Source organism: Aquila chrysaetos, chromosome 26 (genome assembly GCF_900496995.4).
Source record: "Aquila chrysaetos chrysaetos chromosome 26, bAquChr1.4, whole genome shotgun sequence".
Classification (NCBI taxonomy): domain Eukaryota; kingdom Metazoa; phylum Chordata; class Aves; order Accipitriformes; family Accipitridae; genus Aquila; species Aquila chrysaetos.
In genome coordinates this window covers 10,166,131-10,181,744 of record NC_044029.1, presented here as the reverse complement: position 1 = coordinate 10,181,744, position 15,614 = coordinate 10,166,131, and the positions used below count along the sequence as shown (strand labels likewise).

The following is a 15,614-nucleotide window of genomic DNA, read 5'->3' as shown; positions in this document are numbered from 1 at the left end:
AACAAGGAGCAAAAACTTCACCTGGTAGCAGAAATGCACTTTTATAGAATCAAATATCATATTAGCTTGAGTATTAAATTACTATAGTCTAATTAATATTTAAACACCTAATAGATGTTAATTAGAGTCTTCATTCCAAAGGGATTAACTCATCACCACCACACTAGTTAAGTAGAAGAGGAAAGCAGTGTGAGAAAAATCGCAGTTTCTTGCAGATAAGGAAAGACTTTGATAGTTTTATAGTAGCTATTTTTGACCACTGATACACTGGGCCACACAAAAATTGTTGCATTTATTTGGCAGAAGAGAACTGCTAAAATAAATACTGCAGTGAAGAGGTTTTCATTCTAGCAGGTGTAGAGTAAGACAAGAAGGAACGGGGAGGAAAGTGATGAGTTCCTTCAGCAGTCTCTGTTACATAGTCGTCTTACAGTGAAGCTTTATCTCTGTGTGAATGCATGGGGATCAAGATGGTTATTGTCATTATAAAGGCACCTCTGAATTTAAAATGTGTTGGGTTTGGAAAATAAAAAGAGTAAAAATCCTATTTCTTTAGCAGTGAGTATTAAAGAAAAATCAGAGTTAATATCTGGTTGACCTACATGTCTGCTTTGTGATTTTTGCTCTTGGTGAGAGCATTATTAAACAGTAATAAGAACATTTCCCATTTTTCTTTCTCTGAGGTGCCACCAATCAGTGTTCCTGACATCAGTGTCATCTTTTTGAGGATTAAAAATGGGAAGAAAAGGAAGGCTTCTGTATACACAGGGAGAAAAATAATCTTTACAAAAGACAAATGGTGTATAATTTTTCTTCTGCTCAGAAGACTGTCTTAACAGTGAATATTCATAAATTTGTAGTCAAAGTTTTTCCTAAATGATTGCCTAATGACGGCTTTTGGGTTAGGGCCTATCACTGTGCTGTTTAGGTATGGGGAAAGAATACCTCATCCCCTTTGCCTAGAGACAACCACTATTGAATATAAACTGTGCTGACTTCATACCCTAACTTCTTAAAGAGATTTGTTTATTTTTAAATTACTTAGTAGGTGACAATGTGTCATTTTAACATTTGCTATGGAAACTATGTGCTTTCAATTTTCACTTGCTGTAACACTACTGTTGGGAATGTGAAGACGGTAATGAATTCCTTTGAATACAGCAAGGTTGGTTTGTTTTTTTTATAATCTGTCCTGGATTGTTTCTCTCCAAGGCATGACAAACTTCAGCTATAAATAAGCTACTTGAAGTCTCAGAGCCCACTCTGGATTGCTCTTGCTAATGGGATCACAAGCTGTAAGCGACAGGGAAGCGTGAAGAGGAAGCCTAGCTACTCCCTGTGATGTCAGGAAAAAGGCAGCATTGTAGTTCCAGTGCTTGGCACTTTGAATTGGAGCTAGGATGAGGGAGAGGATGCCCACGCTTGCCAAAGAGCCATGCATTAAGGACTTCATTTGGGCAGTCTAGGACAGAGAAGTAGCTGTTGTCCCACACAGAGCTCTAGCAAGACATTGCTGTGCACGTGAAGCCTTCCTCACAATGCTCACTGGGGTCCTTCCAGTCCCCAACAAATCTGCAGGGTACACAAATCTGCTGTCGCAACAAAACTGCGGGGTGCACAACAGCAGCAACGGGTTTGACTGCTCTCATTTGGCACAGCTCTTGGAGGCATCCAGCCTTTCTACAGTTCTTGAAAGCCATTATCATCAGCTTACAAAGCAAGCACTGTCTCTGAAGTTTGCCACTTTTGTGATGTTTCTGCCGTCGTCCATACTGATTGTATTTGTGGAGCGAATTCAGTAGGACGTATCATCTCAAGTCCTTAGTGGAGGTTTGGCAGCAGGGTCAGCAGCAGAAGGGTGAATGCTTCTGTGAACATATTCGTTTGAATCCTGTTATGTCAGGATTTTGTGTGTGCTTTGGCATCAACAGGTTTTAGTGGCAATGAGTTCCATGTATAATACTTGCTATGCAGAGAGAATTTCCTCCTCATGATTTTGAATTTATCTTTAATGGAACAGCCCCTTGTTAGGGGTCAGACGGAAAGGGAATTGCTGTGCCGTTACTGATGCATTGTTGGCTATTTTATTATAGTGCCTCTTACATGTCTTTTTCCTCAAGTAATCCATTCTGACTTTCTCCATAGGAGAACTTTTCTATCCCCTTGATCATTCTTGTTGCCTGACTATGAATCTGCTTTTGTAATCATGTATTAGCCATCAACACATTTCTGCCTCAGGATGTCTGCTCAGCTGGTAGACATCAGATAAATTACATGCTAAATCTAGGTACTTCCAGAAAGATGTTCCTATCTGTCTGTCTGTCTCAGAGTCTCGTGGTAGGTTATTGAAAGAAAGTCTTTTCTACTTGAATTCTCCTAGCTGATACAAGAAGTGTCTGTTTCTACTTTTCTTTTTTTAAATTAGGTGAGGCAGATCACTCTCTTTCTGACTGCCTTGTTCTTGTTTGCCATGCTCTTAATTCCTGCCAACCAGAGATATTATTGCCAGTAACTTTTAAAATAAATTTTCATCTCCAGTATTGATGCAAATACTGAATAGCAACAGGTCTTGAACTGATCCCTGCAGAAATCTAGTGGAAGCATCTCATTTGCTCATAGTCCCCAGTTGACTCAGCAATCTGTCAGCATATTCTGAATTCAATTATCCTGTGCTTTATTGTTTATATTGCTAACTTTTTAAAAAGCAAAATTGCATGTGGTAATAAGCCTCTCATGGCATCTTGCAGTACTTCTTAAAATTTTTGTGTAATGAATGAGAGCTCTCTTTGGCAATTTTATTTGTAGTTTTTTGGGCTCTGAAATTAATTTGCACTGTCTCAGATTTGTTTTGCTTATGTCAGTTTTTGTTTATACATTTGCTAAACTGTGAACAGCTGCCAAGGCACAGGGAAGTTTTTCTGCAGAATCAGTAACAATATTTTACAGCTGGGCCAGTTTTTTTTTTCCTAAATGAATATTTTAAGTGTGGCCTTATTCTTTGGGTATTACTTCCTATCAACTGTCAGGTGAATTTTCTATTCCTTTCCTTCCACTCTTGGCGTTTTATTTGTTTTCTCCTAGATCTGAGAATGGTACCTCTCCAAACCACAGCTGCTGTAGCTTACCTGTGAGATATAAATACCAGCCTGTCAGAGCCCTGCATGCCTAGCCACGCACTCCTGAAGGTTTAGCTGCTTGCGTTGAAGATGCTCTCAGGCTCGAGCTTGCTGGAGGTGTGAGGCACAGGCACGGCCGCGACGTAGCTCGGGCAGGGACCAAGGGTGAGGGCCTGAGCATAAATCACCTCCTGAGGAAGGAGACGCTCCTTTCAGCTCTTCTCTCAACTCTGCTGTTTTCCTGGTGGTCTGATCCAAGGTTACACAGCTGCACCATGGCAAACCTGGCCTTGAGCACCCACAGCTGAGCCCCTAGGAGGGAGTGGGTGTGCTCAGGGCCAGACACAGCCCTTTTATGGGCTCTGGACATTGCCGTTTGGTTAAAAATACAGCCTACGTTATTACTGGCAGACTAACCAATTTCAGATTGCTCCATAGTTAGGTTTTTTGCTGTCCAAGATGATTGCTACTTGTTCAATTATGTAATTAGTTAAAGAGAAGTTTTTGGAAAGTTGGAATTTTTCAGAGTCTGAGACCGTTTGTTTTAGTGTTAGTTAGTCATATGGGCTTGAACTCCTAACCAGATGGTCACAGATCTGCAGGTATAATGAATATTGTAGGGAGATGACATCAACTTGAATAAATAGGTTTGTGAAAAAGTATTGAACACATGAAAGTTGTGATAAAGAAGTCTGCAAGGATGATGCTTAAAGACAGTCTGGTGAAAGATTTTTCTTTGGGAACTGTGTGTTATCTGACAGAAAAAAGGACGTAACTCACTTTTTCAGCAAGCAAATAGCATTCTTTTGCATTTCTCTTTGGTAATTTAGGATTGGCTGTTAGCAAAAAGAGGGGTTTTGGCATTGGTGATACTCCTTCCTGCTACTTGGGCTGCAAACTGTTTCTTTTGTTTATTTTCTCCATTTGCTTCTTACCGCCTGCTCCATCCTTTAAAAAAAAGACTTTTCAATTGTGCATTCTGTTTTGTCTTGGTTTTTTTTCCTTTTATGGTGATCCTCTGCTCCAGCACTCCTCTTGCCAGCAGTATCTCACCATAGGGCTGCAAAGCCAATGGTACGTATCAAACCTCAGGTGTCTTGCTTTAAATCTGCCAAATGGTTCATCAGTGCTCTTGCCAGTGTTCAGGCACAGCTGGAGGCAGAGCAAGCCTGGGGAAGACTACAATGGGGAGGGCAGATGGGAAAGAGGGAAAGGGATGAATTCCTGTGAGCCTGTGTTGCAGCCAGCATGCTGCTTTTTATGCTGGGATGGGGCAACTAACTTGATTAGTGTGCCTTTTCATAAAGGCATTTACTGTGTTACTAGTGCCTCATTATCAGAATAAAAATACTGAATTTAGTAAATTCTTCAAGGTATTCATATCCCTCTGTTCCTTTGGATCGTGGTAAAATGAAAAGTATTAATTAAGAGTTCATATACTGTTCCCCCCCCCCCCCCCTGCCCCGGACCTATTAATCTGTCTATTCCAAATTTGCATTTACACAAGGATGGTGAAGGTATGAATTTGTCTTGTGACTGGTGAACTGCTGTAAAGGTGGTGACATTTCAGTGATGAAACTTTCTCCGTGTTTGTGGCTTCTTGCATAAAACATTGACAAAGCTGTGTTTGCAGTGTGAAAAGTGTATGTCTCTCCTAACTTGTGTACTCTGTTAAAGTTCGTCTTCCAAGTGTGGCCTTTCTAGTGAAAAGGTTATGGCAACACCTGTAACGCTAAAACTCGTTCCACATTAACATCATCTTTTTATAATTTCAGAACATGTAAGGAGCCGTTCATGCACTGCGGTAATTACATACACTAAGATTTGATTATATGATCCTGTGCCGACTGCTTTTCATATTTGCAGCACCACAGAAAAGTATTTTTGATTATTTTTTTGTTATTATTACTTAGCATTGGACAATTTGTCACATCAGATTACTTCTGTTTACAGTTCTCTTGACTATGCCCCTTAGCTCAGGACCATGTTTATTTTTAAAAAAAAACTCAACCACAAACCAGACCACAGTCTGGTAGCACACTAAAACAGAAAAGGGGTCTTCAGCTTCTCTCCAGGCTTCATGGAGGGGGGAGGGGGTAGCAGCACAAAGGTTGCAAGAAGCCAGCTGTAAGCAGTTAAGTGGGTATTTTTCCAGAATTGGGAGGAAATTTCTAGGTGAGAAAAAGCTGTTATTATGTCCCATGGGCCTGTGCATGGAGATTTAGCTGCAGTGCCACTGTGTCCAGAGACTCCTAGTTCAGTGGGACTCTGGGTGTTTTAGAGGCTGCTTCGCAATAAGGGTAGATGTAGACATGACTCTCTCTGCTGCCAGTGTAATAACAGCTCTTTGTGGCTGTCTTTTCATTCACATGTCTGTTTGTCCTATTTTTCTAAGTAGCAGCTAGTATGTGCTGTGTTCATGCAAGAGATTGTGCCCAAAGCTTGTGAATTTATTTCTACAAGTGAATACGCTCGTGGTATTATTATTTTTAACAAAGCCTTCTTTAAAGTCTTACTTGAAATTACTTCTGTTGCTGTGCTACCACTACTATTACGTGTTCAAGCCTTGAACTGTCAAGGAATTATGAGGTATTTTTATCCTGTGACATTTTAAATTATTCTCTCCATAGGGGAAGCCTGTGGGAACGCCAGATGCTGGTGCCTATTTCCGCGTGCTAGCAGAGCATGAAGTAGCTGCCTTCTTTACTTCACCAACTGCAATTAGAGCAATCCGTCAGCAGGACCCTGAGGGAGCCTTGGGAAAGCAGTACTCTCTGAAAAGGTGAACTAAGGATACACTGGAAGCAGTTTCTTACAGAAACAGGCTGGATGAACTAAGAATAGCAGAGTGTCTGGGGCTTTGCCCACCTCTGTATAGCAGAATTTAAATGTATTCATGACAATTTAGGTGTACATGTATTTGCTTGTAAATTTATATTGATAGTTTAGAGGAGATGAAAGCTGTTGAAAAGATTATGACTCTAAGGTTAAGAGGTCTTACTGGGTTAGGATTGCTTGCTCAACCTTAATTTTACTCCACTGTGCTTATACCCTGTAATACAGTCTTGGATTGCATGACCCCGTACTGTTTTCCCACATGACCTCTCATTTTACTGAGTGCACAGGATCTTTAGTGTTCGTTTAATCAGCAGCTAGTCAATGTTTTGTTTATCTCCCCATAACTTAGTTACTGTTTATGGTTATGTGCTCCAAAGACTGAGCTATTTCCTATCTTTCCTATCTCGTACTGTTTTTAAGGTGTTTATCACTATACTATCAGCATGCTTCAAAATCATGACTGAGTTCATCCTCACAAATCCCCTGTGAGATGAGAGAGTAGTATTATCTGTATTTTGCAGATGGGAAGCTGAGGCACAGAGAGATTAAGGTCAAAGTCTTCTGTTAGTTTTGAATACCTAGTCTGAGCCACCGAACTACCACTGTTTCAGAGTTCTTTGCATTATATGGTTAAAATGTGTTACTAGCATTATATTAATAAAATGCCTTTCACACTGGCTTGCATCCATGAGCGTTTAGTACTTCTACAGACCAAGTTTCTGTATCTTATGGCAAACATTAAAAAAATGAAAAATATGTGGGTTTGGACCACATCTAATCTTGTAGTTTGATGCTGAGCAAATTATTCAACACAGACTCTGTCAGACTGTATAGGCAGTATTCAGTCATAAGAACATCTTTTATTACACTTGTCCAGAGGGAAGGGGAAAATGCAAAGCCACATATGTAGCTTCATGAGACCTTCACATTCTTAATTGCCCAGGAAAGTAAGCTGGATTTATTCCTGAGGTATTCATCACAAGTTCATCATTACTTTCGTCCATCTGTTTTGAGTGCTATCATCAATCCTTACCTGTCCTTGAAATAGGAAACAAGCTCATTTGAGACCCTAATGCACTATTCTTCTATGATGTCACAAGAAAGTGATTCAGATGCTAGAAAATTTAATTGCTGTTCCTCAGCATTTTTTAGGCAATGACTAAACTGACTTAGTCTGCCTTTAGCATATTCATTTAATGGAAAAATCTGCTAACCTGGTCTGTAAGTTGTCGCATTTTCTGGCCAAAGGAGAATTCCAGATAAGAATCTCCTTGCTGATACCAGTTGCCCCACATGTAAAGAGGTATTTCATCATTCCTGTTCAGTGCATGAGCTTCTCCATTTGTCTGCAGATTTAGTTGTCTCATAATTCACTCAGCTTTGGGCCATGTCATTTTGTGGTCCGTGACTTCTCTTTACTAAACCCTGTAGTGCAGCATTTAGTATCTAGTAGGTGCAGTTGTTAAGAAATGGGAGTCCAACAGGTGATTAAAATTTCCATTCTAGGAAAATCCTTGCTTTTGGGTGGTATTTGGATGGACTTTCCCATCCAAGGTCAAATGAATTTTGTCAGTTTTAGTTTGAAATCAATCTTACTTTTAGTTCATTTACTTGATCTATGGTGCTTTCTTCTCTGTTACATGGTGCAGAATCATTGAAACGAGATGTCTTTCTGCTACCTGGGCTAAGATGTAGCCTTACTTACTCTAGAGACTCCAAAACACATGTCCAAGAATGCAGTCCTGAAAGAGATTTCCACCACAGTACATTTCATTCCTGAAAAATTCCATTAAAAAACTGATAAAGGTCAATGTCACTTTTAAAAAATCCTGTTAAAAAAGACAATTACTGATAAGGTACAGAGTTGGTAGGCAATGCCAACTTCTAGTATACAAGGGAGTACTTGATTTACAGGAGTAGACTGAATTATAAGCAGACTTGGGTTCTTTTGAAATGACATAAGTAAAATAAATTTCTGTTAAGAACTGATGTTGGTGGCATCACTGGTCTCCATCCAAAATTATATGTGAGGTTTCCAAAGGTTCTAGTGTGTATGCTTCAAATTCCTTGTTGGCTATTGGAGTCAAATCTTGAAATATGTTTGCCTTTGACACAAAATGTCACCTATGTCTTAAACATGGCTCATGCGTAACAGTAAAAGAGATGTTTAATTTATAATACTGTAGGATAAAAGCCCCGTTCAACCACATATTGCTAGAGGATCTAAAGACTAGGCTTTTGATAACACACAGTTACCAAATTCTGTGACCCCCATGTACCTGGGGGTATTCTGTTCAGCTTTTGGAATCTGTTCTTGTCTTCATGAGGTAACTCTGTAACAGCAAGCCATTAATTCTTCCCAAGTTTGGAATCACACTTCATCCTTTAATTGACTTAATTGTTATGAACTGGTTAGGTCTGATTTCCAAATGATTGACAACTGATAGTTTTACATGAAATGGGGCAACAACTCGGCAGATTAGATTAACATACAAGTAATAATTTGCAGTTTGTACTCCATAGCCTACTTGGCTTTCTTCACTTTTGGCCAATTATGAATGTTCTGCCATTTTATATCGAGACAACCTAGAGATTCTAGCTTGTTCATCTGATACCAGATATTAATGCACTTGCTTTAGAAAGAAATATGAGACTGCATAAAAACTGTGCAGAAATAATGAATATAAAGTAGATTAGAAACTCCCATTTTCTGTCTCATAACACAGGCACAAGAGGATTTGAAATTAAAGTGTCAAATTCAAAACTGCTAGAACAAAATACTTTCTCATATAATTGATGTCTCACATATGCTGCTAGAGGATATGTGATTAAGACCCAGAATTTAGGATGACTGAAGTACATTATGCAGTTCTGCCTGCTACCCCCTAGTCTGGGCTGCGGTAGATCATGTATGGCCATTCCTGTGAGTCCTGAGCTGTGTTCATGAAGAGCCTTTGCGGAGCACCCCTTCACCCGCACCGCGAGAAGGAGCTGAGTTGTAACTGTGTTCTGTGTCTCTCTGACTCCGTCACCCAAACCTCCAGTGTTTGGACCCTCATGACCAAGATAAAATCTATTCAGGGAGGAAAACAAACACATCAATGGAGAAAAATCAGAAGACCTGAAAATATTACTTTCTTATTTTACATGTTTAGGTGTCTGCAGTCTCCAGGTGCATTAAGAATTAGTAAGAGCTCTTTATTTCCAGTTTATGTTAAGAAGTGCAAATGAACCTTCCTCGCTGTCTTTTCAGGAAAAAAAGCTTATTTAACATGATACAGATAGAGTTTTTCTTTGCCAGAAAAAAACTGGCATATGCATTCCAGAATTAAAAACACTTCCATGATCTTTTAATGTGGAAAAGTGCAGCTCAGGTTATTACCCATGTGAACACTTCTGCTTTTGGGAAATAGTTTGGAGATGTGGTTTCTTTTGTGCTTGGAGTGACACCAAAACGTACATCCTGTATTGAACAATTTAGATTGCATCAGGGCCATTAGGGACCTTGATCTGTCCCCTATATCGGGTGATACTTCAAGTCCACTCTGCTGGACTCTTGAATAGGGCCTAAAAGCTTGATTGCACTGAATTCTATGTTCGAAATGTAGTTTTTCAGAAAAACAGCTTAGGACATATTTATTTAACAAGAGGTTTTAAGATCTTTCTTCCCGATTAACTGCATTGCAGTGATAGATGATTGCAATAACAGGTGCACTGACATACTTTGAAGTGTGAACAATTTTTTGACAGTCCACTTAAGAGTGGGACATTTTATAACCATTGCCACCTCTCTCTTGCTATACTGTTTGATAGGAGAAAATAATTCCATAGTTCTTATGCTTTGTTAGGCTTGTGGCACTTTGCTCTGATAGTCTTTTTGATGCTTTTGTGCTGTAAATTTGCCAAAGAGCTAATCCCTCTCCTTCTCACAACATAAGGTTGCTCTTGAGCCTGCAGATTATTAAATCTGATTATTAAAGCTGGTGATTCAGAAGAGAGGAATTCTGCTTTTGGCTCAGGGGATAACATGATGTCTTAACTTTTTTAGTTAACTTGTCAAGTCTTTTAAGTTCTTGGTGTTTTAATAGCCCTATTTTTAAAACAAGGACACTTCACAGAATTTTTCAGCAGTTTATAAAGTTAATGAATTCATAAATTGAATTTTTACATCATAGCTGAAATGTTGTCTTCAACATGCCTAATTACAGAACATTCCATGTAATGTACATTGAGCAGTGCTTAACAGGAGTGCCCTGCATGTGACCATGAGTCTCTCAAAACTTTTCATGAAGTAAATATTTGTGGTTTTTTTATGCAGTATTTTGTTCTCTTCTATCATAAACTTTTATCTGTGTTATAACTTCCAGTTAGCTATTAACTGTAATTATCAGCAATGGCTTGTGCTTTACAATAAAAAAGCATTCAGGTGCAAGATATTGATTGGGGTCATACTCATTACAATCATTATCTTCTAATGTGGGAGACGTGCTCAGAAAGCAGTTTACCAAAATGATGTTGTATATGTATGAGTACAGAAAACTATGCTTATTTGATGTGAAAGCTGCTTATACATTTGACCCCCTGCCTTCTGTTCCAAGAAGGAAGCCACTCCAAGCCATCTTGGGGTGTGAGAAAGGAGGGCTGGCTGAAATGCTGTTCTGAAATTAAGGAAATTGAATTCTTTCATCTGCATGTTCAAATTCAACATGGTAACATTTTTCAAGAGCTTCTGACTTTTGTAACTTTGTAACTAGATATGCAGTAAGTTGATTTTCATATATCAAAGTTATGGTGATGACTACCTCTATGATTGTTACTTCTACTTAGTTCACAGATGAGACCATTGTCAGTTTGTTATATTTAGCTGGTGCAGGGGTCCCTACCTTGGTGATTAGAGTTCCCAATATCTTTTGCTTGTGGAAGTTTCTTTTCCTGTATTCTATGGATCTGTAAGTGGATCTAAAAGACAATAAACTCATAAATTTTTTTATGTCTAGGCCAAGCATCACTGTGAAAAAAACTCTGTTCAATTTTAGGGCACGTGGCTTATTGCACTCATGAAGTTTCATCCCATGTTTTACTTATGTTGTCTCCAGATGTAGCTTTACTCTGTACATTCTCCTGCCTTGCATCTACATGGCAAGTAGGTCACTAGTCCTTACACTGTGAGAGGCTGCATTTTATGCTAATGGGATGTGCCTATCCTCTGGAGAGGAATGGAGTGTGAATATTCAAAGTATACTTTTTGGTTTCGGCAGCCTTGTTATGGGATGTCTGTGGTCTCTAGATGAGAGGTCAATCTCTAGGTTCCCTCTTAGAGGTATTCCCAGTTCTATGGTCAGACATGCTGATTTGTGCGTTTCTCATTTCTGACGCCCTTGAGTTACTTGCTCTGTTTTTTCTCATAATTTCCTAGATTGCTTTCTGGATTTCATCTACATGGAAAGATGGCTCTCATAGTTCTCTTTCTAAATTTCTAAATGCCTCTGAAGTGAAATTTGCTTCATGCCCACCATATCTAAGAATTCTTTTTGTGGCCACAAGTCTACAGGTTTTACAAAATCAATGCAGTTTGTGTCCATTGCTGAAGGACAAGGATCAAGTCCTTTGTTCAGCAGTTGTCTTCATTCATAACGGACTGTGTGAAGACCTGAAGCGAAACAAAATGTCACTGATATCGGTCTGGCTGTGGTAGAGTGTGCTGCAATCCTAACAAGGGGACATTTTGGAGAAGTATTTTTAATCCCAGGGTCTGATGTTGGGCCACATGAAGCTCCATTCATATCTTCGGCATTGTGTCATCTTGGAAGCCTCGAGGATTGATGCAGTGCTTGGTAGAGTGTCTCTGCAGTTTCTCTTGGCATGACAGGCTGTTTGTGAAATGTTTAGTCACTTGTAGTGTGAGTATACCTGTACACTTTCACTCAAAGAAAGAAAGAGGTTATTTGCTAGTAAACAGAGTTCTTCTGATGTGGAGTCTGAATCTGTGTTTGCCTCTTATCTTTCCTCTCTTCCCTCTACTCTTTGAGGTTTTAAATTGCATCTCTGGGTAAAATGAAAGTGCTGTCTGTCTTGGTCATATGCTGAGTAGGGAGGATTTGAGAGAGGGAAGGCACGAGCCCACCCTGTCCAGATACTACAGAAGGGAAGCAAGTTCTTTGGTCTGTAGTAATAGGGCATGCGTGTGGCATCTCTGCATTCAGAATTCACATTATACCTCATGACAGGATGGCATCTACCTGGTGGTTAGAAACAGGCATTGACATGGCTGAAGTGTTTCAGATTGCTGCACCAGCCTTCCAGGGAAGGAGACGCAGTTTTCCGTTGTGATTTTTCTGTAAAATGAAACCAGAAATCTTACGGCTTAATTTTCCCTCTGGTTTAGATTTTTTTCCCCAATAGCTGATTTCTGTTCCAAAATCTTGCTTAAATAGGAACATGTTTAAGTGTGCAGCAGAATAAGAATGTCCAAAATTTTCAGACATTCCTGATTTACTTTTTCAGAGATGCAGGAACATCCCTTCAAGTTATAATGCAATAACTTAATAGCTCTGTGTATTGCTATTTTTTTAAACAGTAGCTTAACAAAGTCTCTATACTGTGGCTTAGTCATGTGTTAGTATTGCTCTAGGGCCTTGGATTTTGTTTCATTTTGGTTTTCATTTTGTTTTTGTTGTGTAAAAAAATAAACCTTACCCTTCTGAGTCTCTGAAAGGTAAATTACTCTAAAGTTGCCTCTTGTTCTTTGTGGACTGTAGAAGAAGCCTAGAGAACTAGTTCAGCATAGCCTTATTTTTTGGATAATAAGAGCCAAGTAAGATAAATACTATGCATTGCTCTCAATAGAAATCATGCTGTCACAACACAGACTATAAAACTAGGCATGTACTAATGACAAAGTATTGAATATAAATCAGCAGTTCATCCAAGTTTAGCTGGCCATTCATTTTCATCTGTACATCATGAACCTTTAATTAAAACTTCTGTGTTTCTACCTGAAAAGGATTGCTTATTTCTTTGTTGGAGGTGTGGGGGAAAGATGGTAAATGATTCTTTCCTCAGTATCTTCTTATTAGGTGACAATGTTTGGTCAGTGTCATGAGAATCCATGACTGTAGAATAGAGTAATTTCAGTTGTAAGGGACCTACAAGGATCATCTGGTCCAGCTGCCTGACCAATTCAGGGCTGACCAACAGTTAAAAGCATGTTCTTCAGGGCATTGTCCAAATGCCTCTTAAACACTGACAGGCTTGGGGCACCGACCACCTCTCTAGGAAGCCTGTTCCAGGGTTTGACCACCCTCCCAGTAAAGAAATGCTTCCTAGTGTCCAGCTGTCCTGGGTTCAGCTGGGATAGAGTTAATTTTTACAGGAACCTGGGAGGTGGGGGGGGCATAGCCGGGGCAGCTGACCTGAACTAGCCAAGGAGCTATTCCATACCATGTGACATCATGCTCAGTATATACATGGGGAGTGGGCCGGGGGGAGGGTTCTCCTGCTCTCGACTTTCGGTGGGGGAAGTGGCGGAGCGTCGGGTCCCGGGTGGTGAGCAGTTGCACTGTGCATCACTCTTTTCTGTATACTCTTTCATTAGTACCGTCGTTGTTGTTGTAACTTTTTTGCGTTGTCCCAGTAAACTGCCCTTATCCCAACCCTCGAGGTTCCAGGTTTTTTTTTCTTTTCTCTCCTCCGTCTCCCCCCTATCCCACCGGAGGGGGCGGGAGGAGTGAGCGAGCGGCTGCGTGGTCCTTTGTTACCGGCTGGGCTGAAACCACGACACCAGCCTAAACCTCCCCTGGCGCAGGTTTGAACCATTCCCATGTGTCCCATCCCTGGACCCCAGGGAGAAGAGCCCAGCACCTCCCTCCCCACGTCCCCTCCTCGGGAAGCTGCAGAGAGCAATGAGGTCGCCCCTCAGCCTCCTTTTCTCCAAACTAGACAAACCCAAAGTCCTCAGCCGCTCCTCACAGGACATGCCTTCCAGCCCTGCCACCAGCTTTCTTGCCCTCCTCTGGATGCATTCAAGGACCTGAACATCCTTCTTAAATTGTGGGGCCCAGAACTGCAGACAGTACCAAGGTGAGGCCACACTGTATGCAATTTAACAGGGTTTTAAATTGCTTGTTAGGAAATAAGTGCAAATAATCGGCTATGACATGAATGAAGTTACTGTGCAAGTGTTAGAAAGATCAAAACCTTAGCAGCACGCAGTAATGTACGGTAATGTCTAGCTTCTGAGTGCTGATAGTCGTATTTAAGAAAGCTACCATTGACATAGAGGAGCTTATCATTCTAAACAGGGTGTGAAGTGAATTTCTAATGCTTAATGAAGGATGATAAAGTGTGACTAAACATCCGATAAAAGATTCCGAAGTTAAAGTCTGTGTGTGGGTTTAATACCCAGTTATATAGCACTGCCTAATTTAATGGTACAAACATGCAGATCACGTCTGTCAGGACTGCCAGGCGTTGCATCTCTTTTCTGCCAAAGTTGGCTGTGGAACGTCCAGTCAAATGAGCTGAAGTCTAGTACTATGATCAGGGACCCAAGGCTGCTGAATGTTGTTCTGATTGGCATTATCTAGTAGGATTACTTTTTGTTTGTTTGTTTGTTTATGTATATATAGCCTGCCTCTCCACAGGAAAATGGCTTTATGTCCCATTGTTTCCCCCAAAACTAATCTCTAAATGTCTATAAAAAGATGACTCAACAGTTCAAAAATACCAAAATCTGTTTAAATGGACCATTATTAACAACTTAAAACTAAGAGTTATGCTACAGGTATTTCCTTTTAGTTTTGTTTCTTTCTTTACTAATTTTTCTGATATCTGTTTCTGACCCTTTTTTGGTAGTTCATTCTTATGTTTTGCTTAACAGATATCTTCCTAGTTCCTGTGTACAGAGCATTTAATTATTTTTTACTTCCATTGACAGTTGCTTGCCTCTGGTGTCCCAAGGTCTTTGCATTCAGAAAATAAACTTTCTTTTACATGATGTATAAAGTAGCATAAATTAATATTGCTAAGATTCTAATTGTTACTTAGTAGGAAGGAGCATACAAAGAGTAAGAGTCCTCCCTTCCCTTTTCTCTTTATCTGGGACACTGACCAGAGCTATTTACTGAATTTGTTATCTTGTTTTCCTTTCCCCATCCAGATCAAGATATATACTTTTTTTATTTTTTATTTGAAGGTTCAGAACGTTATTTGTAGCTGGTGAGCACTGTGATGTGGACACGCTAGAATGGTCAAAAAAGGTCTTCAAGGTACCTGTCTTGGACCACTGGTGGCAAACTGGTGAGTGTTGTAAAGTACGGGGAGGAGATATTTTCAGACTTGTTTCCCGAGTCTGCAGGTAGAACTGGTTTCTCCTTCCATGAACATTTAAATAGGCAGGACCAAGTGTGAAAATAAAAATTCAAGCAGGAAGAATGTTGTTTGGAAGTGGTCTGAAAACTGATTTCAGGATATATTTAAAACACAGCATTTTTAAAAGCTACTTATATATAAAAAAGGTATTTTCTGATGCCTGTATATATTAAAAAAAAAAAAGTTTGCATCAGTGTTTTTTCTAGGTGTTTTTTTCTAGGTATATTTTTATATTGTTTGCATGCGTGACTATTTTGTGACAGAAAATTTGGTATTTAGGGAAGCTTTCAG

General features: G+C 39.8%; 1 protein-coding gene across 2 annotated transcripts in view; it reads left to right on the top strand.

The window, feature by feature from the left end:
• Positions 1-15,614, top strand: part of ACSS3 (acyl-CoA synthetase short chain family member 3) — a 92,457-nt gene that overhangs the window by 34,279 nt on the left and 42,564 nt on the right. Inside the window, exons 8-11 of one of the 2 annotated variants that reach the window (XM_030003004.1) lie at positions 4,144-4,190; positions 4,624-4,633; positions 5,747-5,898; positions 15,148-15,251. In XM_030003004.1, coding sequence (XP_029858864.1) covers positions 4,144-4,190; positions 4,624-4,633; positions 5,747-5,898; positions 15,148-15,251 — 313 coding nt within the window. The remainder of the gene's footprint in view (positions 1-4,143; positions 4,191-4,623; positions 4,634-5,746; positions 5,899-15,147; positions 15,252-15,614) is intronic. The other variant, XM_030003005.1, reaches the window with a different exon arrangement.